Source organism: Bison bison, unplaced genomic scaffold (genome assembly GCF_000754665.1).
Source record: "Bison bison bison isolate TAMUID 2011002044 unplaced genomic scaffold, Bison_UMD1.0 scf7180017864503, whole genome shotgun sequence".
Taxonomy (NCBI): domain Eukaryota; kingdom Metazoa; phylum Chordata; class Mammalia; order Artiodactyla; family Bovidae; genus Bison; species Bison bison.
The window spans coordinates 3,914,351-3,940,032 of record NW_011495061.1 but is presented as its reverse complement, the minus strand read 5'-3'; the positions used below and the strand labels follow the sequence as shown (position 1 = coordinate 3,940,032).

Sequence of the window (25,682 nt, the reverse complement as noted above, 5' to 3'; positions counted from 1 at the left end):
CTGCTAAGTCGCTTCAGTCGTGTCCGACTCTGTGCGACCCCATAGACGGCAGCCCACCAGGCTCCCCTGTCCCTGGGATTCTCCAGGCAAGAACACTGGAGTGGGTTTCCATTTCCTTCTCCAATGCATGAAAGTGAAAAGTTAAAGTGAAGTCGCTCAGTCGTGTCCGACTCTTAGTGACCCCACAGACTGCAGCCTACTAGGGTCCTCCATCCATGGGATTTTCCAGGCAAGAGTACTGGAGTGGGGTACCATTGATCTCACATGCTAGTAATGCTCAAAATTTTCCAAGCCAGGCTTCAACAGTATGTGAACTGTGAACTTACAGATGTTCAAGCTGGTTTTAGAAAAGGCAGAGGAACCAGAGATCAAATTGCCAACATCTGCTGGATCATCGAAAAAGCAAGAGAGTTCCAGAAAAACATCTAATTCTGCTTTATTGACTACGCCAAAGCCTTTGACTGTGTGGATCACAAAAAGCTGTGGAAAATTCTGAAAGAGATGGGAATACCAGACCACCTGACCTGCCTCTTGAGAAACCTATATGCAGGTCAGGAAGGAACAGTTAGAACTAGACGTGGAAAAACAGACTGGTTCCAAATAGGAAAAGGAGTACGTCAAGGCTGTATATTGTCATCCTGCTTATTTAACCTATATGCGGATAAGTTCTCTTATATCATGAATAATGCTGGGCCAGATGAAGCACAGCAGGAATCAAGATTGCCGGGAGAAATATCAATAACCTCAGATATGCACATGACACCACCCTCATGGTAGAAAGCAAAAAACTAAAGAGCCTCTTGATGAAAGTGAAATGAGAGTGAAAACGTTGGCTTAAAGCTCAACATTAAGAAAACTAAGATCATGACATCCGGTCCCATCATTTCATGGCAATAGATGGGGAAACAATGGAAACAGTGACAGACTTTATTTTGGGGGGCTCCAAAATCACTGCTGATAGTGACTGCAGCCATGAAATTAAAAGATGCTTGCTCCTTGGGAGAAAAGTTATGACCAACCTGCTGCTAAGTCGCTTCACTCGTGTCCGACTCTGTGCGACCCCAGAGATGGCAGCCTACCAGGCTCCCCTGTCCCTGGGATTCTCCAGGCAAGAACACTGGAGTGGGTTGCCATTTCCTTCTCCAATGCATGAAAGTGAAAAGTGAAAGTGAAGTCGCTCAGTCGTGTCTGACTCTTAGCGACTCCATGGACTGCAGCCCACTAGGCTCCTCCATCCATGGGATTTTCCAGGGAAGAGTACTGGAGTGGGGTGCCATTTCCTTCTCCAATATGACCAACCTAGACAGCATATTAAAAAGCAGAGACATTATTTTCCCAACAAAGGTCTGTCTAGTCAAAGCTATGGTTTTTCCAGTAGCCATGTATGGGTGTGAGAGTTGGACCATAAAGAAAGCTGAGCGCCAAAGAATTGATGCTTTTGAACTGTGGTGCTGGAGAAGACTCTTGAAAGTCCCTTGAACTGCAGGGAGATCCAACCAGTCCATCCTAAAGGAAATCAGTCCTGAATACTTACTGGAAGGACTGATGCTGAAGCTGAAAGTCCAATACTTTGGCCACCTGATGAGAAGAAGTGACTCATTTGAAAAGACCTTGATGTTGGGCAAGATTGAAGGCAGGAGGAGAAGGGGACGACAGAGGATGAGATGGTTGGATGGCATCACTGACTCGATGGACATGAGTTTGAGTGAGCTCTGGGAGTGGTAATGGACAGGGAAGCCTGGCATGCTGTAGCCCATGGGGTTGCAAAGAGTTGGACGCGACTGAGCGACTGAATTGAACTGAAGCAAAAAAACACACAAAACTTTCAGTTTCTAACTATTAATGCAACCCTGCACTTACACTGTTGGAGTCTATATCCAGCCTACCTTGTTGTAAAAAAAAAAAAAAAAAGGACCCAAGCTCAATAATTTAAAATCATTCCATGTTGGTAGTTCTCCTAGGCACTTGGTAGAAGCAATCACAAATAATATCTTAAGGAATGAACTTTATATTAAAAGCTTGCAAGTGTCTACTGATAAAGTTCTAAGCTAGATGAGCTCACAATCACAAATAACTAAATCCAAGAGTCAACAAGGCACGATGATAAGAGCTGATGGAAATGCCAAACAAAAGCACAGCTGCAAAGATTACAGCTACTGGAATTATGAGCAGCAGAGTGTAAGACACTTATATATCAAATTATAAAAAAAATTGAAAGCATGTTAAAAAAGAGAGAGGCTCTCAAATGTGTATTAGGCAAATGTGAAAATGCAGCAAATAATACTTCTACAAATGGAAAAAAGCAAATGGCCAAGACTTTTCCAGAACTGGTAATAGGAAACAATCTCAGATTCAGGAAACCCAGCAAATCCCAATCAGGATAAAGAAAATAAAGGTTCACTTAGCAGTGTTACAGTTAAACTACAGAACACTAAACAAGAAAGCAAGATCTTGAAACCAGTAAGAAAGAAAAGAAAAATTACATACGAAGGAATAAATCTTAGACTAAATGTTGACTTCTGAAGGAACTGATGCTTGGAAAACTACGGAATGATAGCTATACAATGCCAAAATCAGAGTAAATTGAGACTTTTATTCCCCAACCCCCAATTTTTACATCCAGAGAAATGATCTAAGAAGGACAGCAAAATAAAGACATATTCAGGATATTCGGGATTATGGCTTTCAGTTTAAGGTTACTGCCAGCCTCTGGATACTCCAAGGAAGGCATCCAGGGGAATAAATATCCTGAACTCACTCTCCTCTCTTCCTTATTTTCTGAACTTAATGGGGTCACAAAGAGTTGGACATGACTTAGCGACTGAACAATAACAACAAATCAGAAGCCAGAGACTAAGGCAGCCTTTTCAGTTTGAAGAAAAATAAACAAAAATCCCAAAGTGTCTAGGGGCACTGAATAGGAACAAATGGGAGCATTCAATATCATTCTCTCAAATAGATTAGTTTTTTTTTTTTTGGCCAAGCTGCACAGCATGTAGGATCTTAGTTCCCCCCACTAAACCCTCGCCCCCTACAGTGGAAGTGCAGAGTAATAATCACTGGACAGCCAGAGAAGTCCCCCAGACAGTTTTATAAATCAAGAATTACTTTGATTTCAGGCTATTCAAGAAAGTAAATTACACATATTGCTCATGAGCACAGATGCAAAAAATGCTAAACAAAATAGCAAACTGAACTCAGCAATGTGTAAAATGCAATATATCAAGGCAAGTCTGGATCATATTAAGAATACAAGATTGACTTAAAATTAGAAACTGATCAATGTAACTGACCAAAATAGTAGATTAGAATGAAAAAAAAAAGAAACCCATAAGATCACAGCATTTGATAAAATGAATGTTTGTGATAAAAAGGCTTGGGCAAAGGGAGGCCTTGCACACTACTGGTGGGAATGTAAACTGGTGCTGCCACCACCGAAAACAGTAGAAGTTTCCTTAAAAACTAAAAATAGAGCTGCTATATGACCCAGCAATGCCACTCCTGGACATACATCCAGAAAAGATGAAAACCTTCAGTAGAAAAGACACGTGTACCATGAGGATTACCGCAGCACTATTTACAACACCCAGGAGACGGAAACAACACAAGCGCTCATCAACAAACAACTGGATGCAGCTGTGGTATATATCCAATGGAATATTACTCAGCCATAAAAATAACAAGATACTGCCATTTGAAGTAACATAGATGAACCTAGGAAAATTATACATAGTGAAGTCATACAGAGAAAGACAAATAGGATAATGGTATCACTTACATATGGAATCTAAAAAATAATACAGATGAATCTATATACAAAATAGAAACAGACTCACAGGCAAGAGAAAACAAACTTATGGTTACCAAAGGAGGGAGGGAAAATTAAGAATATGGAGCTAACAAACACAAATACTATACATAAAAAAGTAACAAGGATTTACTGAATAAAATAGTATCTTATAATAATCTATAATGGAATATAATCACAAGAATAACTGAATCATTATGCTGTAAACCTGAAACTAACACAATATAATCAACTATACTTCAGTTTAATTAGAGGTTCAGTCAACTAGGAAGAGAGGCGTACATTTTTAAAAAACATTTATTTAGCCGTGCCACGTCTTAACTGTGGTACCTGGGATCTTTGACCTTCATTGTGGAACGTGGGTCTTTAGTTGTGGCATGGAAACTCTTAGTTGCAGCACATGGGTTCTTGTTTGCTGACTAGTGATTGAAACCTGGTCCCCTGCATTGGGAGACCAAAGTCTTAGCCACTGGACCTCCAGGGAAGTGCTTGAGGAATACATTCTTAACATGATAGACATCCGTGATGTAGATGATACAGATATGATACATCTGTATCAAAACCATACTCAATGGGAATGTTAAAGACATTCCATTTAAAAGAAGGAACAAGTCAAGAATGACTAGTACCACAATTATTATTTAGCATTGTATGGGAAATTCCAGCCTGTGCACTACATTAAAAATAAGTACACAGATTGGAAAAAAAAACTATCATAATCCACATGACTGATTATCTACAAAGAAAATTCAGAAGAGTCTATAAATTATAAGAGTAAGAAGAGCTTTACAAAATGGCTAAATAGAAGATAAACATACAAAATTTAAACTGCATTACTATACAGCAACAAGAGTTAGAAAATGCAATTTTAGAAAAGATATTACTTAAAATAACAAAAGGTAAGATACCTGGTAATCAAACTAACAAAATATTCAATATATGAAAGACATCATCATGTAGAAAAGTATAAGCTTTGAATGAAAGACTTTAAAGGAGAACTAAATAAATGGAGCGGAGAAGGCAATGGCACCCTACTCCAGTACTCTTGCCTGGAAAATCCCATGGACGGAGGAGCCTGACAGGCTGAAGTCCATGGGGTCGCTAAGAGTCAGACACACGACTGAGCAACTTCACTTTCACTTTTCACTTTCATGTATTGGAGAAGGAAATGGCAATCCACTCCAGCGTTCTTGCCTGGAGAATCCCAGGGATGAGGGAGCCTGGTGGGCTGCCATCTCTGGGGTCGCACAGAGTCGGACACGACTGAAGCGACTTAGCAGCAGCAGCAAATAAATGGAGAGATGTACCATGATCATGAATAGGAAGACTCAGTATCACAAAAGATGTAAATATTCCATGAATTTACCTATAGATGTCGTAAAAAGTTCAAACAAACACCAGAAAGAAATTTTAATTTGACAATACGATTCTAACATTTATGAGAAAAGCCAAGTGTCAGCCAAGATTGAACTGAAGAAAAAGTAGGCTGGATGATTTTCTCTTCTAGACATTAAAGCTTATCATAGAATGGTAGTAATTTACAAACAGTGCTATTGGGAGAGACACTCAAACAGAAATACGGATAAAAGACAGAATTCTGAAACAGACTCTTCATATATAGAGACATAGTGAGGATAGAGCTTATACAGCAGATTATTGGCATATATTGGGAAAATATGCCAGAAAATTGCTTATTCATATAGAAAAAGAAGTATGGATGTCTTACGGACTGAATGTTTGTGTCCCCCAAATTCATATACTGAAGTCCTAACCCCCAGTGACTGCAGCCATGAAATTAAAAGACACTTGCTCCTTGGAAGAAAAGCTATGACCAACCTAGACAGCATATTAAAAAGCAGACATTACTTTACCAACAAAGGTCAGTCTAGTCAAAGCTATGGCTTTTCCAGTAGTCACGTATGGATGTGAAAGCTGGACCACAAAGAAAGCTGAGTGCTGAAGAATCGATGCTTTTGAATTGTGGTGTTGGAGAAGACTCTTGAGAGTCCCTTGGACTGCAAGGAGATCCAACCAGTCCACCCAAAAGGAAATCAGTATTGAATACTCATTGGAAGGACAGATGCTGAAGCTGAAACTCCAATACTTTGGCCACCTGATGCAAAGAACTGACACATTGGAAAAGACCCTGATGCTGGGCAAGATTGAAGGCAGAAGGGGACGACAGAGGATGAGATGATTGGATGGCATCACTGACTCAATGGAAATGAGATTGAGCAAGCTCTGGGAGTTGGTGATGGATAGGGAAGCCTGGCGTGCTGCAATTCATGGGGTCACAGAGTCAGACACAACTGAGAGACTGAACTGAACTGACTGAACCCCCAATATGGTGGTATTTGGGTTCTCTGGGGGGTTATTATGCTTAAATGACATCAGGAAGGTGAAGCCCTCATGGTGAGATTATTGTCCTTCTAAGAAGAGGCAAGGTGGACTAAAATCATAATTAAGAAAAGTGAAACATTACAATTTCTAATAAAAACATTGGAAAAATATGAATAGGGTAAGAAAGGATTTCTTTAAATAAGACAGAAAAGTGCTAACTTACAATGGAGAATATTGATATATTTTACGGCATTAAATTTAAGAACCTCTATTGATCAAAATACACCATCGAGTGAGTATAAAGGCAGCCATAAATGGAGAGATGATGTTTGTAATACATACAATCAACAAAGGATTACATCTATATATATATATATACTAAAAATAAACAATAAAAAGTACTGAACAAACATTTAGCAAGGAAGGAAATGTGAATGACCAATGAACTTATCAAAGGACCATTAACCTTAGCAACCAAGAATATACAAATCATATTTACATGCATGTACATACAAATCATATTTACATGCATGTTTGCATATTAAACAGTGTGACAATTCCAAGAGTCAGTGAGAATGTGGACCATTAGGAACTGTCATACCTCAGTGGGAGGATCCACTTGTACAGCCACGATGGAAAAACAAACTTGGCACTGCCTAGAAAATTTAGACCCATGTGTACATTTCCTCTATCAGGGCTACTTCCTAGAGAAATTAATGCACGTGTGAACCAGGAGACGTGCACAAAACATGTTCTCTGTAGGATTATTCAGAACCATAAAAAATCGAATCACAACCTAAATATCATCAATACAAGAGAGCTAATTAATGTATATACCACATTGAAAATTTACACAGTAATGAAAATAAGTGAACCACAGCTCCATTCATCTCTGTTGCTAAATGTCACGATCAATGTGGACTGAAAAAAAAGGGCAAAGAAGAGCTATGCAAAGCAGAAACAGATAAAACTGAAGAATATATTATCTTACAAATAAAATTCAGGATAGTGGTTTCCTCTTGGCAGGAATGGGCTAAAAGAATGTGATGGGGGAGCACAGCCCAGGGGTCATCATCAGTACTTGGTGGTGATCAAGTACTACATCCTCAGTACTTCAGCTGAGGGCTGGGTCGTGCCTGTTCTTCTCGTTATTCCCTCATTACTCTGTACATGTACAGTGTGTGCACTGTGTGGCATACATGTGTATTATAAAAACGAAACCTTGGTAAATCTCAGACTTTCCTCCTCAGTCTTTGTACAAAGTCACATTTAAAACAAGCACAGTTAAAACAGCCCCAAATTGTAATGTTTCAAACAAAAATTTTTTAAATGGTAGATTATGAAGCAACCCGTAATTCCTTTCTTAAGACATCTTCTCTCCTGCTGGCCATCCAAACGCCATCAACGCTCAGAATATTTATTGTTGGCTGAGGAAACAACTCAGAGTTTCAAGGCCTTTAGCCTTAATGGTTTGCCTCCTTGATAAATAATTTCACATTCTCCTCAACTCTGTGGAAGCCCAGGATTCTCCATCAGTGGAGTCTCCCACCACAGTCATGGCAAAGTGTGACAATGGCAGTGATCTCAGGGCCCAAAGGCCTCTGCAGGCCTTCTTCTATATTTTCACCCCATGGGAGACTGCTTGAGGAGTCCTGTCTACCAGGGATCAGTCTATGCAGATTTTCATCAGCCACTGTGCACTCAGTATTACGCTCCCCACAAAATCTCTAGAAGGCAACTCACAGCAAGACCCCTGATGGGATTTCTAATAACCATTCCAGTTATTTTACGGAATCCTAGAATCCATTAGTCAAAAAATAAAAAAAAGATGTCACACTAGATGACGTGACCGATGTCTCTGTACCAAGGCTCATCACTGTTGGCCAGAAGTCTCTTAGCTTACACACAGATGATTTGATAAGAACTCCAGTGAGACGGTTCATTCTTGAGCCATTCGTTGCTTAATATCAGCAGCCTGCCCCCACTGCCTTCTTTTTTTTTTTTTTAAAGTTTCTAGCACTGCCTTCTGATTTTGCCAATTGGGATTTAGGATACAACCCTTGCCACTGACAGCAACCATTTTTGGGTTTACAAATATCACAACCTTTCAAGTTTTAAGAGGTGTGTTCCTTCCCCAATCTCCCTAGTCACCTTAATTTCATCATCTGATGTTCTCTGCTTCTTCTCCAGTTTCTTCTTTTCTTTCCTCATCATTACAATAAGGGCCAGTAAAACTCCATGCTTCACTTTGCTTATCTGAGTAGCAGGACAAAGTTGGCCTGCTATCACACAGCACGTGAAGCGAAGGTGTCCCTTGGAACATGAGTCCCCAGTTGACAACAGTGGCTGAGATAACAGAGTATCAGAGTGGGTATTGGGTCACTAGGCAGAGATTTTGTGTGTTCTCTTCTTGAGTGGAGTGAGAGTTTTTCACTAAATGGGCTCCAAACTCTAGCTAGATCCTTATCCAACAGCATAAGGGCTATGGTGCTTGGTGTCTTGGATGCCAAGGCAGAGAAAGAGAAAGATATTCCCTTCAGAAGATGAGTTAACCAAGTTACCTGAGCGAATCTGCATAGGGAAAAGACATGAGTGGTCTTAAAATATCAGAGTCCCCTAAGAAGGCACAATTTTCCTTTCTATTTCAGGAGTGTCAGTCCCCCTCTGCAGGACAGTGAAACAGATACAAACGGAGTGAAAATGCCACCATTGTGATCTCATGTCTAGATGTAAACATGGATATAAGGCAACAATACACAGTACTTCTGCCCTCTCTCCTGGGCTCTAAAAAGGATTTGACCTTGTATAGATTAGTTTTGCCAATATCTGTAGATCTTTTCAGACAGACCTCCTTGCAACTTTGATTTTGTATTTAAAAATGTGGTGCCAACTCTTCTCCATCATTCTCACTTCTGGGATTAAAGCTGAAGATGTGATGATCATGAGAAATGCTCTTGAGCCGACCTGAGACCATGGCAAGGGCTTAATGCTCTCAGAGAGTCAGGCAACGTGCCCTCAACTACAGATAACAGCTAATAGGATGCCAAGATCCATTTAACACAAACAAACCGAAGAAAGTTCTAAAGAAAATGAGGTAAGGAGGGCAGATAATATCTAATGTCTATTAGGGAATTGCTTAGAACTAGGAAGTAGAAAAGAGAGAATGTTACTTTTCAATATTGCTTTCATGGGTAATTCTTAGAAACCACAAAATGAGTATTGTGAAAGGCTTGTTTCTGGAAAGGTACAAGGAGGTTTCCATAAAAACATCTCCTTCTGCTTCACTGACTAGGCTAAAACCTTGGACTGTGTAGATCACAACAAACTGTGGGAAATTCTTAAAGAGATGGGAATACCAAACCACCTTACCTGTCTCCTGAGAAACCTGCATGCAGGTCAGGAAGCAGCAGTTAGAACTGGACATGAACAACAGACTGGTTCAAAATTGGAAAAGGAGTATGTCAAGGCTGTGTATTGTCACCCTGCTTATTTAACTTATATGCAGAGGACATCATGAGAAACGCAGGGCTGGATAAAGCACAAGCTGGAATCAAGATTGCTGGGAGAAATATCAATAACCTCAGATATGCAAATGACACCACCCTTATGGCAGAAAGCAAAGAAGAACTAAAGAGCCTCTTGATGAAAGTGAAAGAGGAGAGTGAAAAAGTTGGCTTAAAGCTCAATATTCAAAAAACTAAAATCATGGCATCTGGTCCCATCCCTTCATGGCAAATAGATGGGGAAACAATGGAAAGAGTGACAGACTTTATTTTCTTGGGCTCCAAAATCACTGCAGATGGTGACTGCAGGTGTGAAATTAAAAGACACTCCTTGGAAGAAAAGTTATGACCAACCTAGACAGCATATTTATGAAGCAGAGACATTACTTCGTCAACAAAGGTCCATCTAGTAAAAGCTATGGTGTTCCCAGTAGTTGTGTATGGATGTGAGAGTTGGATCATAAAGAAAGCTGAGCACAGTGTTGGAGAAGACTCCTAAGAGTCCCTTGGACTGCAAGGAGATCAATCCAGTCAATCATAAAGGAAATCAGTCCTGAATACTCATCGGAAGGACTGATGCTGAAGCTGAAACTCCAATACTTTGGCCACCTGATGAGAACTGACTCATTAGAAAAGGCTCTGATGCTGGGGAAGATTGAAGGCAGGAGGAAGAAGGGGACAACAGAGGATGGGATGGTTAGATGGCATCACCGACTCAATGGACATGATTTTGAGCTCCAGGAGCTGGTGAAGGACAGGGAAGTCTGGCACGCTGCAGTCAACGGGGTCGCAAAGAACTGGACACGACTGAGTGACTAAACTTAACTGAAGGAGATTTGAAGCAATAGCTTTAAGTACAGTGAGATAAATTTTGTACTCTACCCTTCAAATAAAATAAGGTATAAGTAATCTGTTTGCATGCTGACCAAGAAGCTCCCCCCTCCCCACCCTCATCCCAAATGAAGAAATGTTAGACTCACGTTGGTGACATATTCGATATCCTTCCACAGGATGCACTCCCTGGGAAAATCAGCCAAGTCTAAGAAGTGATCCACCACCACTTGGCCAATTAAGTCATGGCGAGAGAACCTGTCAAAGTCATAGACAGAGAAGTGAAGCTTCCTGGCTGCAAGGTCATTGTAGGGAACTGGAAATAAAAACACCTCATCAAACACCGGGTTCAGGGTCTTTCTGTGAACTTTAGTCTGGTGTTTTGTCTTCCGATCAGGAAGCAAATAGATCTTGACGTAAGGATCTGAAGTCCCAGAAAAGTCCTTGGCGGGCAAGTTGACAGCTTTGTGGATCTTCACTATGAGCTGCTCTAAGTCACAGTCATATTTTAAAATGAAGTTCAGTTTCCCACAGGATTTACTGTTACTCCTTCTCCCGTCATCGTTATCCAATGACCTCTGCTTATATAACTCTGGTTTAATTCGACCAATGCCAGTCAACTGTTCCTGTTTTTGAAGTTGTTGGATATTGAAGTCTGGGTTTGACAGGTTGAGTTGTCTTCGGATTGAATTGTGCCTTGAATGAAGAGCAAGAGAGAACAAAGGTAAAACCTCATTAGTTCTGGGTCTTTCACAAACCTGTGCCTGGGATGTGGGTAGACTGCTGCTAAGTCACTTCAGTCGTGTCTGACTCTGTGCAACCCCATAGACGGCAGCTGAACAGGTTCCCCCTCCCTGGGATTCTCCAGGCGGGAATATTGGACTGGGTTGCCGTTTCCTTCTCCAATGCATCAAAGTGAAAAGTGAAAGTGAAGTTGCTCAGTCGTGCCCGACTCTTAGCGACCCCATGGACTGCAGCCTACCAGGCTCCTCCATCCATGGGATTTTCCAGGCAAGAGTACTGGAGTGGGGTGCCATTGTAGACTGCTACATACTATTAAAAGTCTAGACTTGTAGGCATTTTTTTAATCTAAATTCAAAATGCCTATCAATGTGAGTTAAGCTGTTCCCCAAGGCTTGAAGCTCAAAACTGAGGCTTGGGCATCTGGAAGTGCTCTTACTAACATGTGACCTTGGAGCTTGGAGGGTTTAATGTACTTTCTAAACTGTCTAATATGACATTAGAGAAGCTTATTCAGCTGGTGGGAGGTAAAGATTTATACAAACTGGTTTAGAAAATAAAATTATTCTCCTTAATATATAGTATGGTCTTGAAACTGAAATAGTTAGCTATGTGGTATCTTAAAAAGAATGGATATTTTTCTAAATTATATAGAATTTCCTGGCACTGGTTTTTAGCCTACTAAGGATTCACATTCTCATGGGATAAATCAGATCATTTCATCACAAGAATATAGTCTTTGCTCTTCTGGAAATGCATGTGACAGGATGCATCTGTTTGTAGGGGATTCTGTTGACTCTGAAAGATACAAGTGCCAGCTCCATGACTGTGCTTCCATTGTACCACGTGGGCGACAAGTGATAAGGAGGGAGGGTTTTATTTCTATAATAAACACTGAGACATAAAAATTAAAGGTAAGCTATTATAAATCTATATATGGATTCAGTTAGAGAAGGTTGGACACTGGTATTACAAATTAAATATTTGCTATCAGAATCAATATTTCACCCTATAAGCTTGCAGGTTTAGGTTAAACGTTTTCCTGAAAATCTCTGCCATATGTATGGGTCCTCACAAACTGAGAGAAGTAGTCATTACACAGAAAGTTGTCTTTAAGATTATTTTGTTCGTTTTAGTTCATAGCTATTATATTGTATTTTGTCTCTCAATCACCTTAATTAAAATAGCTCCTCTCCACCAGAAGGTAAAAGGGAACAGTCAAACTGTCTCTGAGGCGTTAGTAAATAGTTGAAGAGACACAGTAAACATTGGAATTTGCCTTCTTTTCCTTTCTTAAGACTACTTTATGAAATGAAGGTGCAAATATGGGATTAATAGGCCCTGAAACATATTTGAAATTATTCTCCCGTGTCATACAGATGCTATGCTGCTAAACATTTCTCTTCATCCTAAAATACCCTCCTGATTACTAATCACTCACACGGTACAAAAGCACAATCACAGAGCCGTCACTTGCACCTGGCACAGCCAACACATCTACACTAAGCCACACACATCCCCACATGTGCAAAACCTGTGTGGCCTGAACACTTCTCTTGTGGAACTTTAATTTCTTACAAAGAAATCCACTCACCATCTTAAGTTTTCTCTATCTTTTGATTTTTCCAGGAAGGAAGGGAAGAGTCGGGGGGACAATGATAAAGCTCTCTGTGCTAGCACCCAGGTCAGTCCCTGTCTAGATGCTGAACCTTTGCAGTGCTAGACTAGAGTTTTAATCCTGCTCTACTGGGATTTCTGGGCAGAAAGGCCCCCAGGGGGCAGCAAGCCTCAATCTCCATGCAGGGGTCATAAGTGGCTGGAATCAGCTTTGGTTTCCTCTGCTGGTGATTTTTCTCTCCAAGCTGGGTTCAAACAAGGGCCCTGCTTGAGTCTGGAGTCAGTTCCCACCTATGATGGGCGATTCTGGGCGCCATCCAGTTAGTCAGGGGTGCAGTTTAAACACTAAAAGTGCATCTTCAAGACCTACTAGATGTGCCATCTTGGCACCAACGTCATGATGGACACGGGTCCTGCGTCTCCTCCGGCGCAGCTCCTGCCACTCTGCCGCCACTTTTCTCCTGAGGTGGTTGCCTGAGCAGACTCTCTGTGCCTAACAGCTTAACTGCGAGGTTTTTGAGTCAGGGCTTTGGACTCCTCACAGCAGCATTTTGTCTTATCTCTCATCTGCAAGACTAAATCTGCCATGTACATTTTAATTTAAAATATATGAACTTGGCTGCTTGGCAATGGAACATATTCTGTTTTACTCTCACATTTTCTTAGACATGAAATCTGGAGAGAAATAAATCCTACGTGTTCTGCTCTTCTCACCAGAATGGATTGCCAGGGGGTGGAGGGGATGGGCTAGGGAGGGCATTATGCAGACATTTGTACTTCAAAGACCACAGTAAGAGCCCATTACCTCAGAATCCAACTGCACAGGAGGACTCCATTCCAAATTCCAAGAGAGCTGAAGATTCTTTTTAAAAATCAAGCACAGGTACGAATACTACTGTCTACCCAAATGTTTTATGCAACTAGTTTCAGTTCTCAACCTTTTTCCTCCTATTCAAGATCACACATATTATTGGGAAACCAGTTGAATTCAACTGTAAGGAAGTGGCTTAAAGCAGATGGCAAAGACTGTAACAGGCCATGACAGTGCTCACTCCCTGGGGCTTTCTTTTGGTCGCTTCCAATTTCCCTCAGGAAAGAGTGAGTGGTGACTGGAGTTGGGGGCATGGACCAGCAAAGCTCAGAGCAGCAGAGAACCAGGGTAACCCATCATCCTGCTGCCTAAAGTCAGCCGCTAGAAAGGAGAGCAGGGAGGCTTCCCCCAGGGACACAAAGGAGAAGATGAGGTGGAGGAACTGGAAAATCAATATTCCACAGTTTCCATGAGCTACTTAAAAGGAGGCAGGAGGAAAAAGCAAATCAAAAGCAGAAAAGAGGAAAGATAAAGAGCAGAATGTCGTGACCTGAGCTCCCCTCAAGATGAAGAGTCCGAAACAGTCAGTGGAGGTGGGCCTGCAGTGTAAAGTAGAGCCCCCTCCCCAGGGTAAGGATCTGGAATTCCGCCTACGGATGCAGAATGAGTGTAGCAAGGAGGGATGTGTGTCTGAAGCAGACAGTCCTCTAAGTAGGTCTGGGGAGTCCTGTATTTTGATGTTTTCAGCACTTAATATGCACAATGAATGGAAGGAATGATGGGCCCCAATGAAGGTGGCCAAGAAGGAAAGCTGAGAAATGGTGTTCTCGGTAAGGAAGTCACCCTAGTGCTGACTGAGAGGAGCTGGCCCCAGGGCTGGAGCTCTCAGCTTCCTCCACCTCTTGCCCCACTCAGGGTGGGCAGAAGCTATTTTCCTGTTGTGAAACAGGCAAGGTAGAGGACGTCACCATTGGACTTGGCTGTCCCAGACCTGAGCCGGAGGACTGGTGTCTGACCCTGGAGAATGCCCAGTTTCCAAGATGATCAACCAAATCTGCAAAGCTGATTTCCCATAACAAGTTCAAAAACACACTTTCAGGCCTGAAGGAATGTGAGCCCGTGCTGAGTTGAGCCAAGAGTAAGGAGAGGTAGGTAGATGCCTACACACAAAAGGATTCCCCCTCTCCTTCCATCAAATTTGAATTAACCAGTTCCAGCATCCCACTCTGAGTCTCCAGACGAAGTCTCAGTCACCCAAAAAACCAGCCACCTCCACTGGATCTTAAGAAAGAGGACATTACTACAATTCAACAAATTTGAATGTGCGAAGTAAGAGGTCAGGTAGGGAGGAAGGGAGAGAGAGGCAAAGCCTTGTTACTGCCTTTCAGGAAATGCCTGGCCAGGGGCTGGAGAGAGAGTTGTACACTAACATAACAGGGCAGAGGGGATAAGAACTGACTGGATGTTAGGGAGAGGGATAAAGAAAGGCCTCTGACTTGGGAAGCTGTCACGGTACTTGGAGACTGTACTTGAGCTGAGCCTGCCTACTTGACCTGGCCTCCCACTTCTCAGCCTCCCAGCTGATGCTCTAGACCTCAATGGGGAAATTAAGTTTTCCTCTTGGGGCCCAGCTCTTCAGCATGATGGGACCTTCACCTCTTCTGCCCCAGCAGCTTTCCCCTCACACATGCCCACATCTTCCATTCCAGGTTCTGTGTTAAGAACCAGAGTTCAGAATTTCCCTTCCATCGCTGGGTTTCCCATGCAACCACAGACAAGAGTATACTCTCTCACCCTCCCTTATCTCAGGGACCACATCTCAGAGAGGAAACTTGGCTTATCCCTTCCCTGGTTTGGGACACTAGTGTTTTAAGGCTTTGGGGTCCAAAGACAGGAAAGAAAGAAGCAAATAGTGACTTCAGAACCATCATGGGTTTCTTTACAAAGTTCAAATCAAGATACTTTGGAAACAGGAAACTGGCCTTCCTGGAATCTTCCCTTGTGAAGGAGAGGGCAGGGTTGGGTTGTTCTGAATCACAAATGGACACAGAAGAAGGGGGAGTAGTAGACAGACAGACACAGTTAACTGACTACAAAGGCAGGAGCAAACGGGATTCAGAGGCTTATAGAGTGAGTGAGATGATGGAGATGCAGGTATCGGGCCTCGATGGGTGGAGGAGTGGGCTCAAATGCTGCTGCATACATGAAGCCTGTCTTGCTCCCCCCACCCTCAGCCAAGATAAAAAGGCACGAAACCTTGGTGTCACCTTCAAATATTTTATTCTGTTTCTAAAATGAGCCTATGTCCACCAACAGTTTCTCTGAAGTGTTCACGTGTCTAAATATATAAGTGCCATGGACATAACAGTTCCTGATAATTATTCCAGTAGAGAAAACACACATTTATATCTCGTTTCAGGGTCTCATGGAAGTTGAGAGAGGTCTATGCAACTTTTATATTTTTGAAGATGGCAGTTTATTAAAATCTGAAGACATAACTAAAAGACTAATTCAAAACATTACGTTTGAAATGTTTACATCTAATCAATGTTCTCAACATATAAAAAATATATATATAGCTTAATAAACCTGTGCTACTCCTGGAGTAATTAGAACATTTAATCCTAACGTACCGCTTACTGGAGTTGTGGCCAATAATGACATTTAGAGGACTCAAATTGTCGTCTTCTTTCAATTCTGCCAGAGTATTTCTGTGACTCTACAGATTACTTAGATCAGAGAGGCAAGTTCAAAAGTCTCTGAACTTACTTTTTGAATTTACTTAATTCGAAAGTAAGGCTCTGAATGAACGTGAGACCTGGGACAAGTCACCTTCCATTGGTTTCGTATCATTACAGGCTCCACTCAGTTTATACTTTCAGTGCTTTGTCACTTTTGTCATCAGAACACAAGAAAAATGGCCTGATATTGATGAATGCATTTTGTCAGTCATTCATGAAAAATTCCACTATGTGTGAGAGGCTGCACTAGGTGTTAGATACATCACTTAAGTTGCTCAGTCGCGTCCGACTCTTTGTGACATGGACTGCAGCACACCAGGCCTCCCTGTCCATCACCAACTCCCCGAGTTTACTCAAACTCATGTCCATTGAGTCGGTGATGCCATCCTACCAACGATCTCATCCTCTGTCATCCCCTTCTCCTCCCGACTTCAGTATTTCCCAGCATCAGGGTCTCTTCAAATGAGTCAGTTCTTCGCATCAGGTGGCCAAAGTATTGGAGTTTCAGCTTCAACATCAGTCCTTCCAATGAACACCCAGGACTGATCTCCTTGAGGATGGACTGGTTGGATCTCCCTGCTGTCCAAGGAACTAAGAGTCTTCTCCAACACCACAGTTCAAAAGCATGATTTCTTCAGCGCTCAGCCTTCTTTATAGTCCAACTCACATCCATACGTGACTACTAGAAAAACCACAGCTTTGACTAGACGGACTTTAGCTGATGAAGTAATGTCTGCTTTTTAATATGCTATCTAGGTTGGTCATAACTTTCCTTCCAAGGAGCAAACATCTTTTAATTTCATGGCTGCAATCACCATATGCAGTGATTTTGGAGCCCAGAAAAATAAAGTCTGTCATTGTTTCCATTGTTTCCCATCTATTTGCCATGAAGTGATGGGACCAGATGCCATGATCTTAGTTTTCTGAATGTTGAGCTTTAAGCCAACTTTTTCACTCTCCACTTTTACTTTCATTAAGAGGCTTTTTAGTTCCTCTACAGTTTCTGCCATAAGGGTGGTGTCATCTGCATTTCTGAAGTTATTGAGATTTCTCCGGGCAATCTTGATTCCAGCTTGTGCTTCATTCAGCCCAGCGTTACTCATGATGTACTCTGAATATAAGTTAAATAAGCAGGGTGACAATGTACAGCCTTGATGTACTTCTTTCCTGATTTGGAACCAGTCTGTTGTTCCATGTCCAGTTCTAATTGTTGCTTCCTGACCTACATAGGGAGATGCAAAGTAGATCTGGTCTTTGAACGCACAGAATTCATAGTCTAGAGTGGGATATAGATAATAAACAAACAATTGTATAGTTAGAAATAGATTTTAATCCTGTGAGGAAGTGAAAGTAAGGCAACTTGTAGAAGAATAAAGAATGGGAAGGAGTGGAGGAAAGACTACATACTTCAGATAGGTGGTCAGGGAACTCCCTGTAGCTCAGATGGTAAAGAATCTGCCTGCAATGCAGAAGACTTGGGTTTGATCTCTGGGTCAGGAAGATCCCCTGGAGAAGGGAATGACAACCCACTCCAGTATTCTTGCCTGGCGAATTTCATGGACGGACCATGGAGTTGTAAAGAGTTGGACATAACTGAGCAACTTTCATTCATTCAAGTAAACTTTTCTGAGGAGATGACATCTAAGATGGAACATTAAGGCTGCAAAGGAGCCTGACATGGAGAGAAGCACTCCAGGCTGATGGAATAGCATTTATGAAGGTCCCAGGGCAGGAAATGGCAGGTATACTGAAGAAAGCAAGAGCGGAGCTGGTGTAGATGGAGATGGAATGTGACGAGCTTTTTCGGGTAGGGTCTCTGAGTCCAGGCTAGTGGCCTCCTCTGGAGTTGTGCCACATGGTGGCCCTGGCTGGAGGTGAGGCCTATAGCTGGTAGCAAGAGACTATGACAGTATGACACAGGGCCTTAACAGACCTGATAAGAAGTTTGTGGTGTGGAAATTGAAATTTTTATAAAACCAAGTGTTATAAAATAAATTTGAGAAGACTTAAAACAGACTGGCCTTTCATGTTGGGTCATGAATCAGGAAATGGGTTAGATGGCTTTTCAAGGATCCTTCTATTTTGAGGACTCAGGGACTTTCATATATTTGGAGTAGAGATCTTTAAAATGTTCTGGTACTGAAAAGTTCTAAAAAAAAGAAATAATCCACATTCCCAGGATATTAGGTCATTATACAAAAGGGATTTCATCTAAATTGAAAGGAATTAGCAGGAGTTTTGGAGGGTCTAACAGTAACTGAGCTAATCAGAAACAGAAGGCAAACATGCCTGATCTTGGAAGAACAAAAGAAAGTCATCCTTACCAGAAATATTCTTAGAAGATGCAGCAAAACTCATTGTTAGGACGTTCCCAAAGGCAGTGGTGGGAGCCATACATATCTAAGCTGAAGGGGCCAGGTGACAGCAGGATTTCCAAAGCAAATGCCATGGCAGAAGCTGTGCCAGTCTCTGTGACAAGTGGGGAGGCCTTAACTGGGAGTCCAGGCTGAGCGTGTGCCCAGGGAACGTTGGGAAAACGGTAACAGCAGCAGGAGGGAAGCAGTAAGAAAGAGACAGCAGTGAGAAAGTAAAGATCATAATGAGAAAAGAAGGGAGTAGAAATAATAACTAGCAACGCAGATTGTTTAGAGCCATCTCAGCAAGAGTAACTTTCCCACCTGCCGCAAATATGGTATGAAAAATGCTACTTAAAAAAGGATGTTAAAAATGTTCTGGAGTATCAAGGAAATTTCATTCATTTCCCCCACTTTGTCAGTAAAAAGGCTTTGTGTGTGTGTGTGTTTATAGCACAACTCTGAAGAATTATAAGACCATATCCTTCTCATTATGGTAAGACCATGAGTCAAAGATACGTATTTCCAGACATAACCCATAGAATCAGGTCAGCAGTAATTTAGATAAGAATGTCTGAAATGCGAAATGATGCAAATTATCAGTATTAGGTCAAATACAGCTGGAAAGAGTTTAGTTGTCATATGGGACTCAAATGTTACTAAACAACTTTAGACATCAGAAGACAGAATTAATTGCATGACTTCAAAACTAAAATACATCAAAAGGTAAATGCATGGATAATTCTTTCCCTTTCTCTTTATTTTTGTTTTCCTTCTACCCAGTTTCTATAGGTCAGTGGTCAAGATATCTACAGTTTTTAGTTTTAAATAAAATCTATTTTTTGAGATGCAGGTTACATACATATTTTCTAGAATAAACACTAACAATTATAGTGATATGATTGCTATCAATTCTCTAGAATTATGGCAGAGTCCTCGGACCTTTCATCTAATATAAACACAGTACTGTTACACCATATTGATGGAACCCAGATCAGAAAAATTAACATGCAGAGTAAAACCAAACAGGAGACAATTTCAGTGGAGACTCCATCTGAAGGGCCTACTTACTGAAGCACTGAGAGGATTTTATTATGACTCTGCACCAATGCACAAACTCCACAGCAGCATCAGACAGAGCTCTAGTTATGTTTAAGTCTTAAATCTGAAGAGAAGCCCTAATGATAAAATCTGAAGATTTCTTCTAAACCAAATGGCAAACAACCATCCATTTCCTCACAGAGGGATATTTTAGATAAAGTTCTTTGATTCAGAATTGGAAATGATGCTAAAATAGGTTTTGGAAAAAATTAAATTACAGACTGTCATATTCCATCCCACTTAATGTGAATGAGCAGAGCCTCTAGGATAAACTTATTAACATAAAAAGGGTAAAATCTTATTTCTGCTTCTAGAGGACAAATAAAAAAGATTAAAAAAAAAAATAACTGCAAACTAGGCTTGTACTTTTCAAATAACAGCACATACTATTCCTCCAGCTATCACTCAAGCAAATATTTTCATTTTAAAGAAAGTTGCTTTCTTAGTCTCTTTTCCTGAAGCCTTATTGAGAGTGAATTTTTATATACAGTGATTCAGAATTGGCTGCTTAGCCTCAAAGCTACCTTTATGCATCAGAGTCCTGGTAGAGGCAGGTCTCGGTGATGATGATGATAATGACAGCATCACCAAAAACAAAACCGCAGCTCACGGTGTGGAGCAGCCACTAGGTGCAGGCCTGTGCCAGGCCTGTGATGCGCACGTCATCGTCTCATTCTCAAAACCACCTATCACCGTTCCTCTCACACAAGAGGAAACAGAAACAGATGAAGGTTAATCTGTCCAATAGCACACGTGCAGGTAAAGCTAGTTCACTGGACCGAAGAGCCCTTGCTTTTTGTCACTGCACTGTATTACTTCTCTACAGTGCAAAAGCACAAAGATTTGGCCCATGGAAAGACAGTGACACTAGGCCTAGGCACTCTGTAGTCCTTGAAAAGCCTGGCGATGGGCAAAGATCTCCAGCCACCATGTAGGACTCTATGGAGACCCTGTGTGTGACAGCTGGGCTAGGCTAGAGGCACAGGGAATCAATTTCATAGCACCACAAGAGTAGCATGGAAGAGAGGGTAAAAACTTGGGCTCTGGTGGTGTTTGAACAAGGGTTCAAACCCTGACCTGGGTGCTTACCAATTTATGACTTTGTTTCTTAATTTCCTTAAGTTTCTTCTTCTGTGAGATGAAAATGATAATAGGATCTGTTTCACACAAAGTTGTGAGCAATGATAAAATAATACACATAAAGTTCTTGGACAGTCTTTGATATGGAAAGTCTTAGCAATGTTAAATACTGTTATTATGAACTAAGGAGAGATTAAGCAGTACTCAGGAACCTGAGCACTGGAGTATAGGAAGCAACAAGTTTTTCCACGTTCGTGTCTCTGATACCAAAGGGACATGTGAAAGGTTACAGGCTCCTTGGCTAAATCAATGCCACTGCTGCCATGAGAAGGAAGCAGGACAGTGCTTGCCTTGCATCCAGAAAGGAAGGGGGCAGTACTGACCGAGCTGATGAGGTTGGCTCTGTGACTTGGCGTTGCACGCGGATGCCATGGGCACAGTTGTCTTGGTCCCCCGTCTGGGTTGAGAGGGGAATGTCTGGGGAGGTGTGACTGATCTTCATGGAGGAGTCTGGACAAGGGGTGGGAGGGTCTAGGAAGCCCTCACTGTTCTCCTGCTCATTGGTCTCTGTGTCCGTGTAGTTAAGAGGCTCCTGGTTGTTGTCTTTGCTACTAGAGAACAGGCCTCGTTCTCGCCATGGAACCCAGCAGAGTTTCCAAGACACGAAGAGAGACACACCAAAGAGAGCGAGGCCACAGGCAGTGACTACAAGGGTCAGCAGGCTCACTGAGATATCTGCAAAGAAGCAAAGATCAAAGGTCAGTGGGATTGCTCCTCCCGTGCCCTCCTACTGCACGGTGTGGGCAGAATGACCCTCTCATTCACGCACCCCTCAGGAGTGACGGTGGAAGGCCAGGCCTGGGATGCTGCTGAATCATCTGGGATGCACGCTGAACGTCCCTGCTGATTCGGAGGCAGGGACAACGAGGACTCAGACACAAGCACAGAGGGTGTAACATGCAGGCATGTTTTGAAACAACAGCCTGAGATAGCAAGAGGCAGGGTGTACTCAGGGGACCAGGAATGCCCCAAGGCAACTGAGACCCTGTCCCCTCAGCAATAAAAATCATTGATATTCTGGGAATAGAGTGGTTTCAACTATCATTAAAAATTCCTCTGTCATCTCAGAGAGCAGTGTAATTTGGGAGTTAAGTAACATCTTTTTTAAAACAAGAGAAAATTAGAGTGCTTTTCCCTCTTTTTGATACGAGCTTTTAAGGGTCTAAGCATTTTGCAGCTCAAGGCCTCTCAAGCCTCAAGAATATCCACCACCTGGTGGTCAGGTGCCCAGGACCAGTGGACAACAGTCACAGTTTGGGTTTCCCCAGTAGCAGAGCTGAGACAAGTGGTCAAGGGCAAGAGGTTTATTTAGAAGGTGAAGAAAACATAGGTAGGGGAACAGGGAAGTGACCCAGTTAGAAGAGGGAAGTAATTCAGGGGGGTAAGAAAGCAGCCAGAAGCGGGAGGGGACTTTGTCAAGCCAGCTACCACAGTGGAGGAACAGAGATTAAACTGCTGCAGAGGGTCCACACCCCAGGGGCCTGGGCTGCTTATAGCATCAATCCCCTTCAGTAATTGATTTGAGGGCAGCTCTCAAGGGGCATTTGCTATGTGGGTGGCAAAGTAAGTTTCTGTGGCCAGAAAATTTCCACATTTCAAATAATGCAGGGCTGGCCTAGGAGGTCAGTAGGCAGATGCTCAAGTGCCAAGGGAGAGGGGTTGTGTGGGGCAACAACAACATCTGCTGCACGGAGCATGGCCCCACGGCCTCAGCCAGGGTCCGTGGCAGTGCATGTCTAGTGTGTGTGCACCCAACTCTCGGAACAAAGCCCATCCAGGCTTCCACCCCATCCTACAGTGGAGCCAGGGAGAGGCTGACGCATCAGCCTGAACTCATTCCTGGCACCGCGGTACTATAAACTCCTTCCTAAAGGACACCCCTACCTCCCCTTCCTGGGCTCCATTACAGTCTGAGGCCCCAAGGATTCGTCCCAGGTTCTGCCTTTACTGTCCATCATTAATATTTGCATTGCTTCAGCCAAAGCTTTCTGGATGTCCATTGCATGCCAGGGATTGTGGCAGGCTTTGGAGACACAATGGAGAACATGCCAGACACACTCCAACCTTCACAGACTCCTATTCTAGTGAAGGGGAAAATTGGGAATCAGTTACCTAACAGTCACAATGTCAATGATCCACAGCACGCCAACAATCCATGACATGAGACAGCTGAGGCATGCATGTGAACCCATCCTGCAAGTCACTTCCCTAAGGAATCACGCTGACCACCTGCTGTCTGTGCGCTTTTCAACATGATTCTTAAGGTACTCGATCATTCTTATGAAACGATAAGACAATTTCTTCATGAAAAATTGCCCTTGACAGAAAGCCAGCTGCCAGGGCTAGTGATGGATCTGATGTATCTCCTCTATGCCTCCCAATCAATCTTTGCCCTTGTGGCGAAACAACATCATATCTCTGTTTGGAAACACAGGGGCTCCAGTTTCAACATTGGTAATTGAGCTCAAAATCTTTGCTTATCCCATTTCTCTTCAAATATCACTGAAACAGGATAAGCAAACTATATAACTATGGAAAACAAGGACAGGTACTTTCTGTCTAACACAGAGGCATTTCTGGGGTTGTTTTAAATGAAAAACCAATCAGGGCTGAACATTTAACACAAGTCAGTGAAGGACAGGGAAGCTTGGCATGCTGAAGTCACAGGGTTGCAAAGAGTCAGATACAACTGAGTGAATGAACAACAAAAAAAACAACAATGAAGAAATGCTGAGGGAAAAATAGAAATTAAAAATCTCAGGTGCAGAGCAAAAAAGGCAGGGATGGGGGACAGGGAAGAGAGTCGAGGGGGGCAAAGTAAAGGGCACTAGAAATCACAAATCATGGCGCCCCGACATGAGGAGGGAGAGAACATGGTTTGGCTACAAGGTCTACTTGGTTCTAACAGCTCACACAGCAGGATGGAAAATTTGGTGGTGAAAACTCCTATGATAGGTGGTAGTGCTGGGAGTGCTGGGAAGGAGGAACCCCTCCCCAGTGAATCAGGCTGCCACAGCAAAGATCAACCTCTACCCCCTCCAACGAAATTTAAAAATAAAACAATCTGTACAACACAGTGAAACCCCTTAATACATTCTGTAATCCAAACAGAGGCAAAACCCCTTCTCTGCATCATGTTAATCGCTTCAGCACCAGCCTGACACATACACCACTAGGAGGACGGCAGAGGCTGGATACACTGGAAGGCAGAAAGGTTACAAGTGTGATATGATGATTATATATTATCATTTACCAAATATCCACCTTTCCACACCACAGTGCCCCCTCCAACGATGGATCATAAATCTCAAACCCTTGACGTTGGTCTTGACCACATGCCTTACTCTGGTCAATAAAGTATGTGTAGATATGGCCCACGCCACCTTGGAGCAAAGGACTATTGGGCTGCCATCTTCTGTGAGAAGGCGGCTGCTATTTCAGCCTAGGTGCCACAATGGAAGACTTGTGGTGCAGGCCCAGCGTCCAGAATGAAGAGCAAATTTAAACCTGATGCACAGACTGGGCAGGACAGCAAAACGATCCATAGATCCATGAGCAAAACTTAAACAGTTCATGTTTTATTCAAGTCACCAAGATTTTGAATGTGTCTGTCCCTACAGCAAAAAGTTGACTAATAAATGTGATCATATACTGTCCAAAACTAAGATATTTTTAAGAGGGAAAAGAGGTGAAATCAATAATCACATTGACAAGACACTTTACCCAGGATTGTCTTAGGCCTATGGTCACCCTCCACTCAGAATCCTACTTGAGCTCTGAACTCATCCGCTTGGTACAATATGGCCTCTCAGGGTTTACATGGCATTGACAACATGTTAAATAGAGTAAATCCTAGATCTATTTCTGCTAGTCACCATAGGGCCTGACCCAGCTCAAGAACTGTTTCAACTTGTTAGCTGACTCTCAGCTCATGTACCCCCAAACCACCTTTCTCCCAAGTCCAGTAATGGGAGATCCATGAAAGCAGGGGTTTTGTCTGTCCCTCTTAGGACTGAATCCCAGGCATTTAAAGGGCACACATTCACTGTACATTTGAGGCAGCCCACCAGAGAGCCCTGTGGTCACCTCCAGGTCTCCCGTGAGTTAAGGCTGTGTGGCCCATAGGCTCCAGGAGCCACTAGTCACATTCACAGTTGTTGACAGACGTCTGTGCATCCCAGGTACTACAGAAAATAACTGGCAAACAGCAAGAGGGGCTTTTCCTCACTTGCACAAAGGTGCCCTATAGGTGAGCAAGGGGTCAGAGAGCACCAGGAGAAACCAACAGTGACTTACACAGCCACACCAACCACTAAGTGCAGTCATCAGGACTTCTTGATAGCAAACAGCTCAGGGTACTCTTTACACACTCTACTTGTACTTTTCTCTCTTTTTTCAGAAAGAAGTACTAGGAAGCTGCTTCAGCCTCACTAAGGCCACACATACCATCCACCTCTGAGCCCCAGCCTGAGGAAAGAAAGAGGGAGAATTCATTTAGAACCACAAAATAGCTTTTTCAAAGGAGTTATTGGTTAAGTAAGGTGGTAGGTACATGGCCATTTGTTTTATTATTGATTTTTAAACTACATGTATTATACACACATACACACACACATATGTATTCTTTGGCACTGACGTATATTCTATAATAAAAATTGAAAAAAGTAAATAGTACCATCAAAAAGTTATTAAAGA

At 42.4% G+C, this 25,682-nt stretch overlaps 1 protein-coding gene across 1 annotated transcript in view; it reads right to left on the bottom strand.

Annotated features, from left to right (window-relative positions):
* The window catches only part of SYT9 (synaptotagmin IX), a 144,009-nt gene extending 122,204 nt beyond the window's left edge, over positions 1-21,805 (bottom strand). The window contains exons 1-3 of the mRNA XM_010829362.1: positions 21,757-21,805; positions 21,311-21,662; positions 10,632-11,178 (exon numbers count right to left, since the gene is read on the bottom strand). Coding sequence (XP_010827664.1) covers positions 10,632-11,178; positions 21,311-21,662; positions 21,757-21,805 — 948 coding nt within the window. The remainder of the gene's footprint in view (positions 1-10,631; positions 11,179-21,310; positions 21,663-21,756) is intronic.
* Between the last annotated feature and the right edge of the window lie 3,877 nt (positions 21,806-25,682).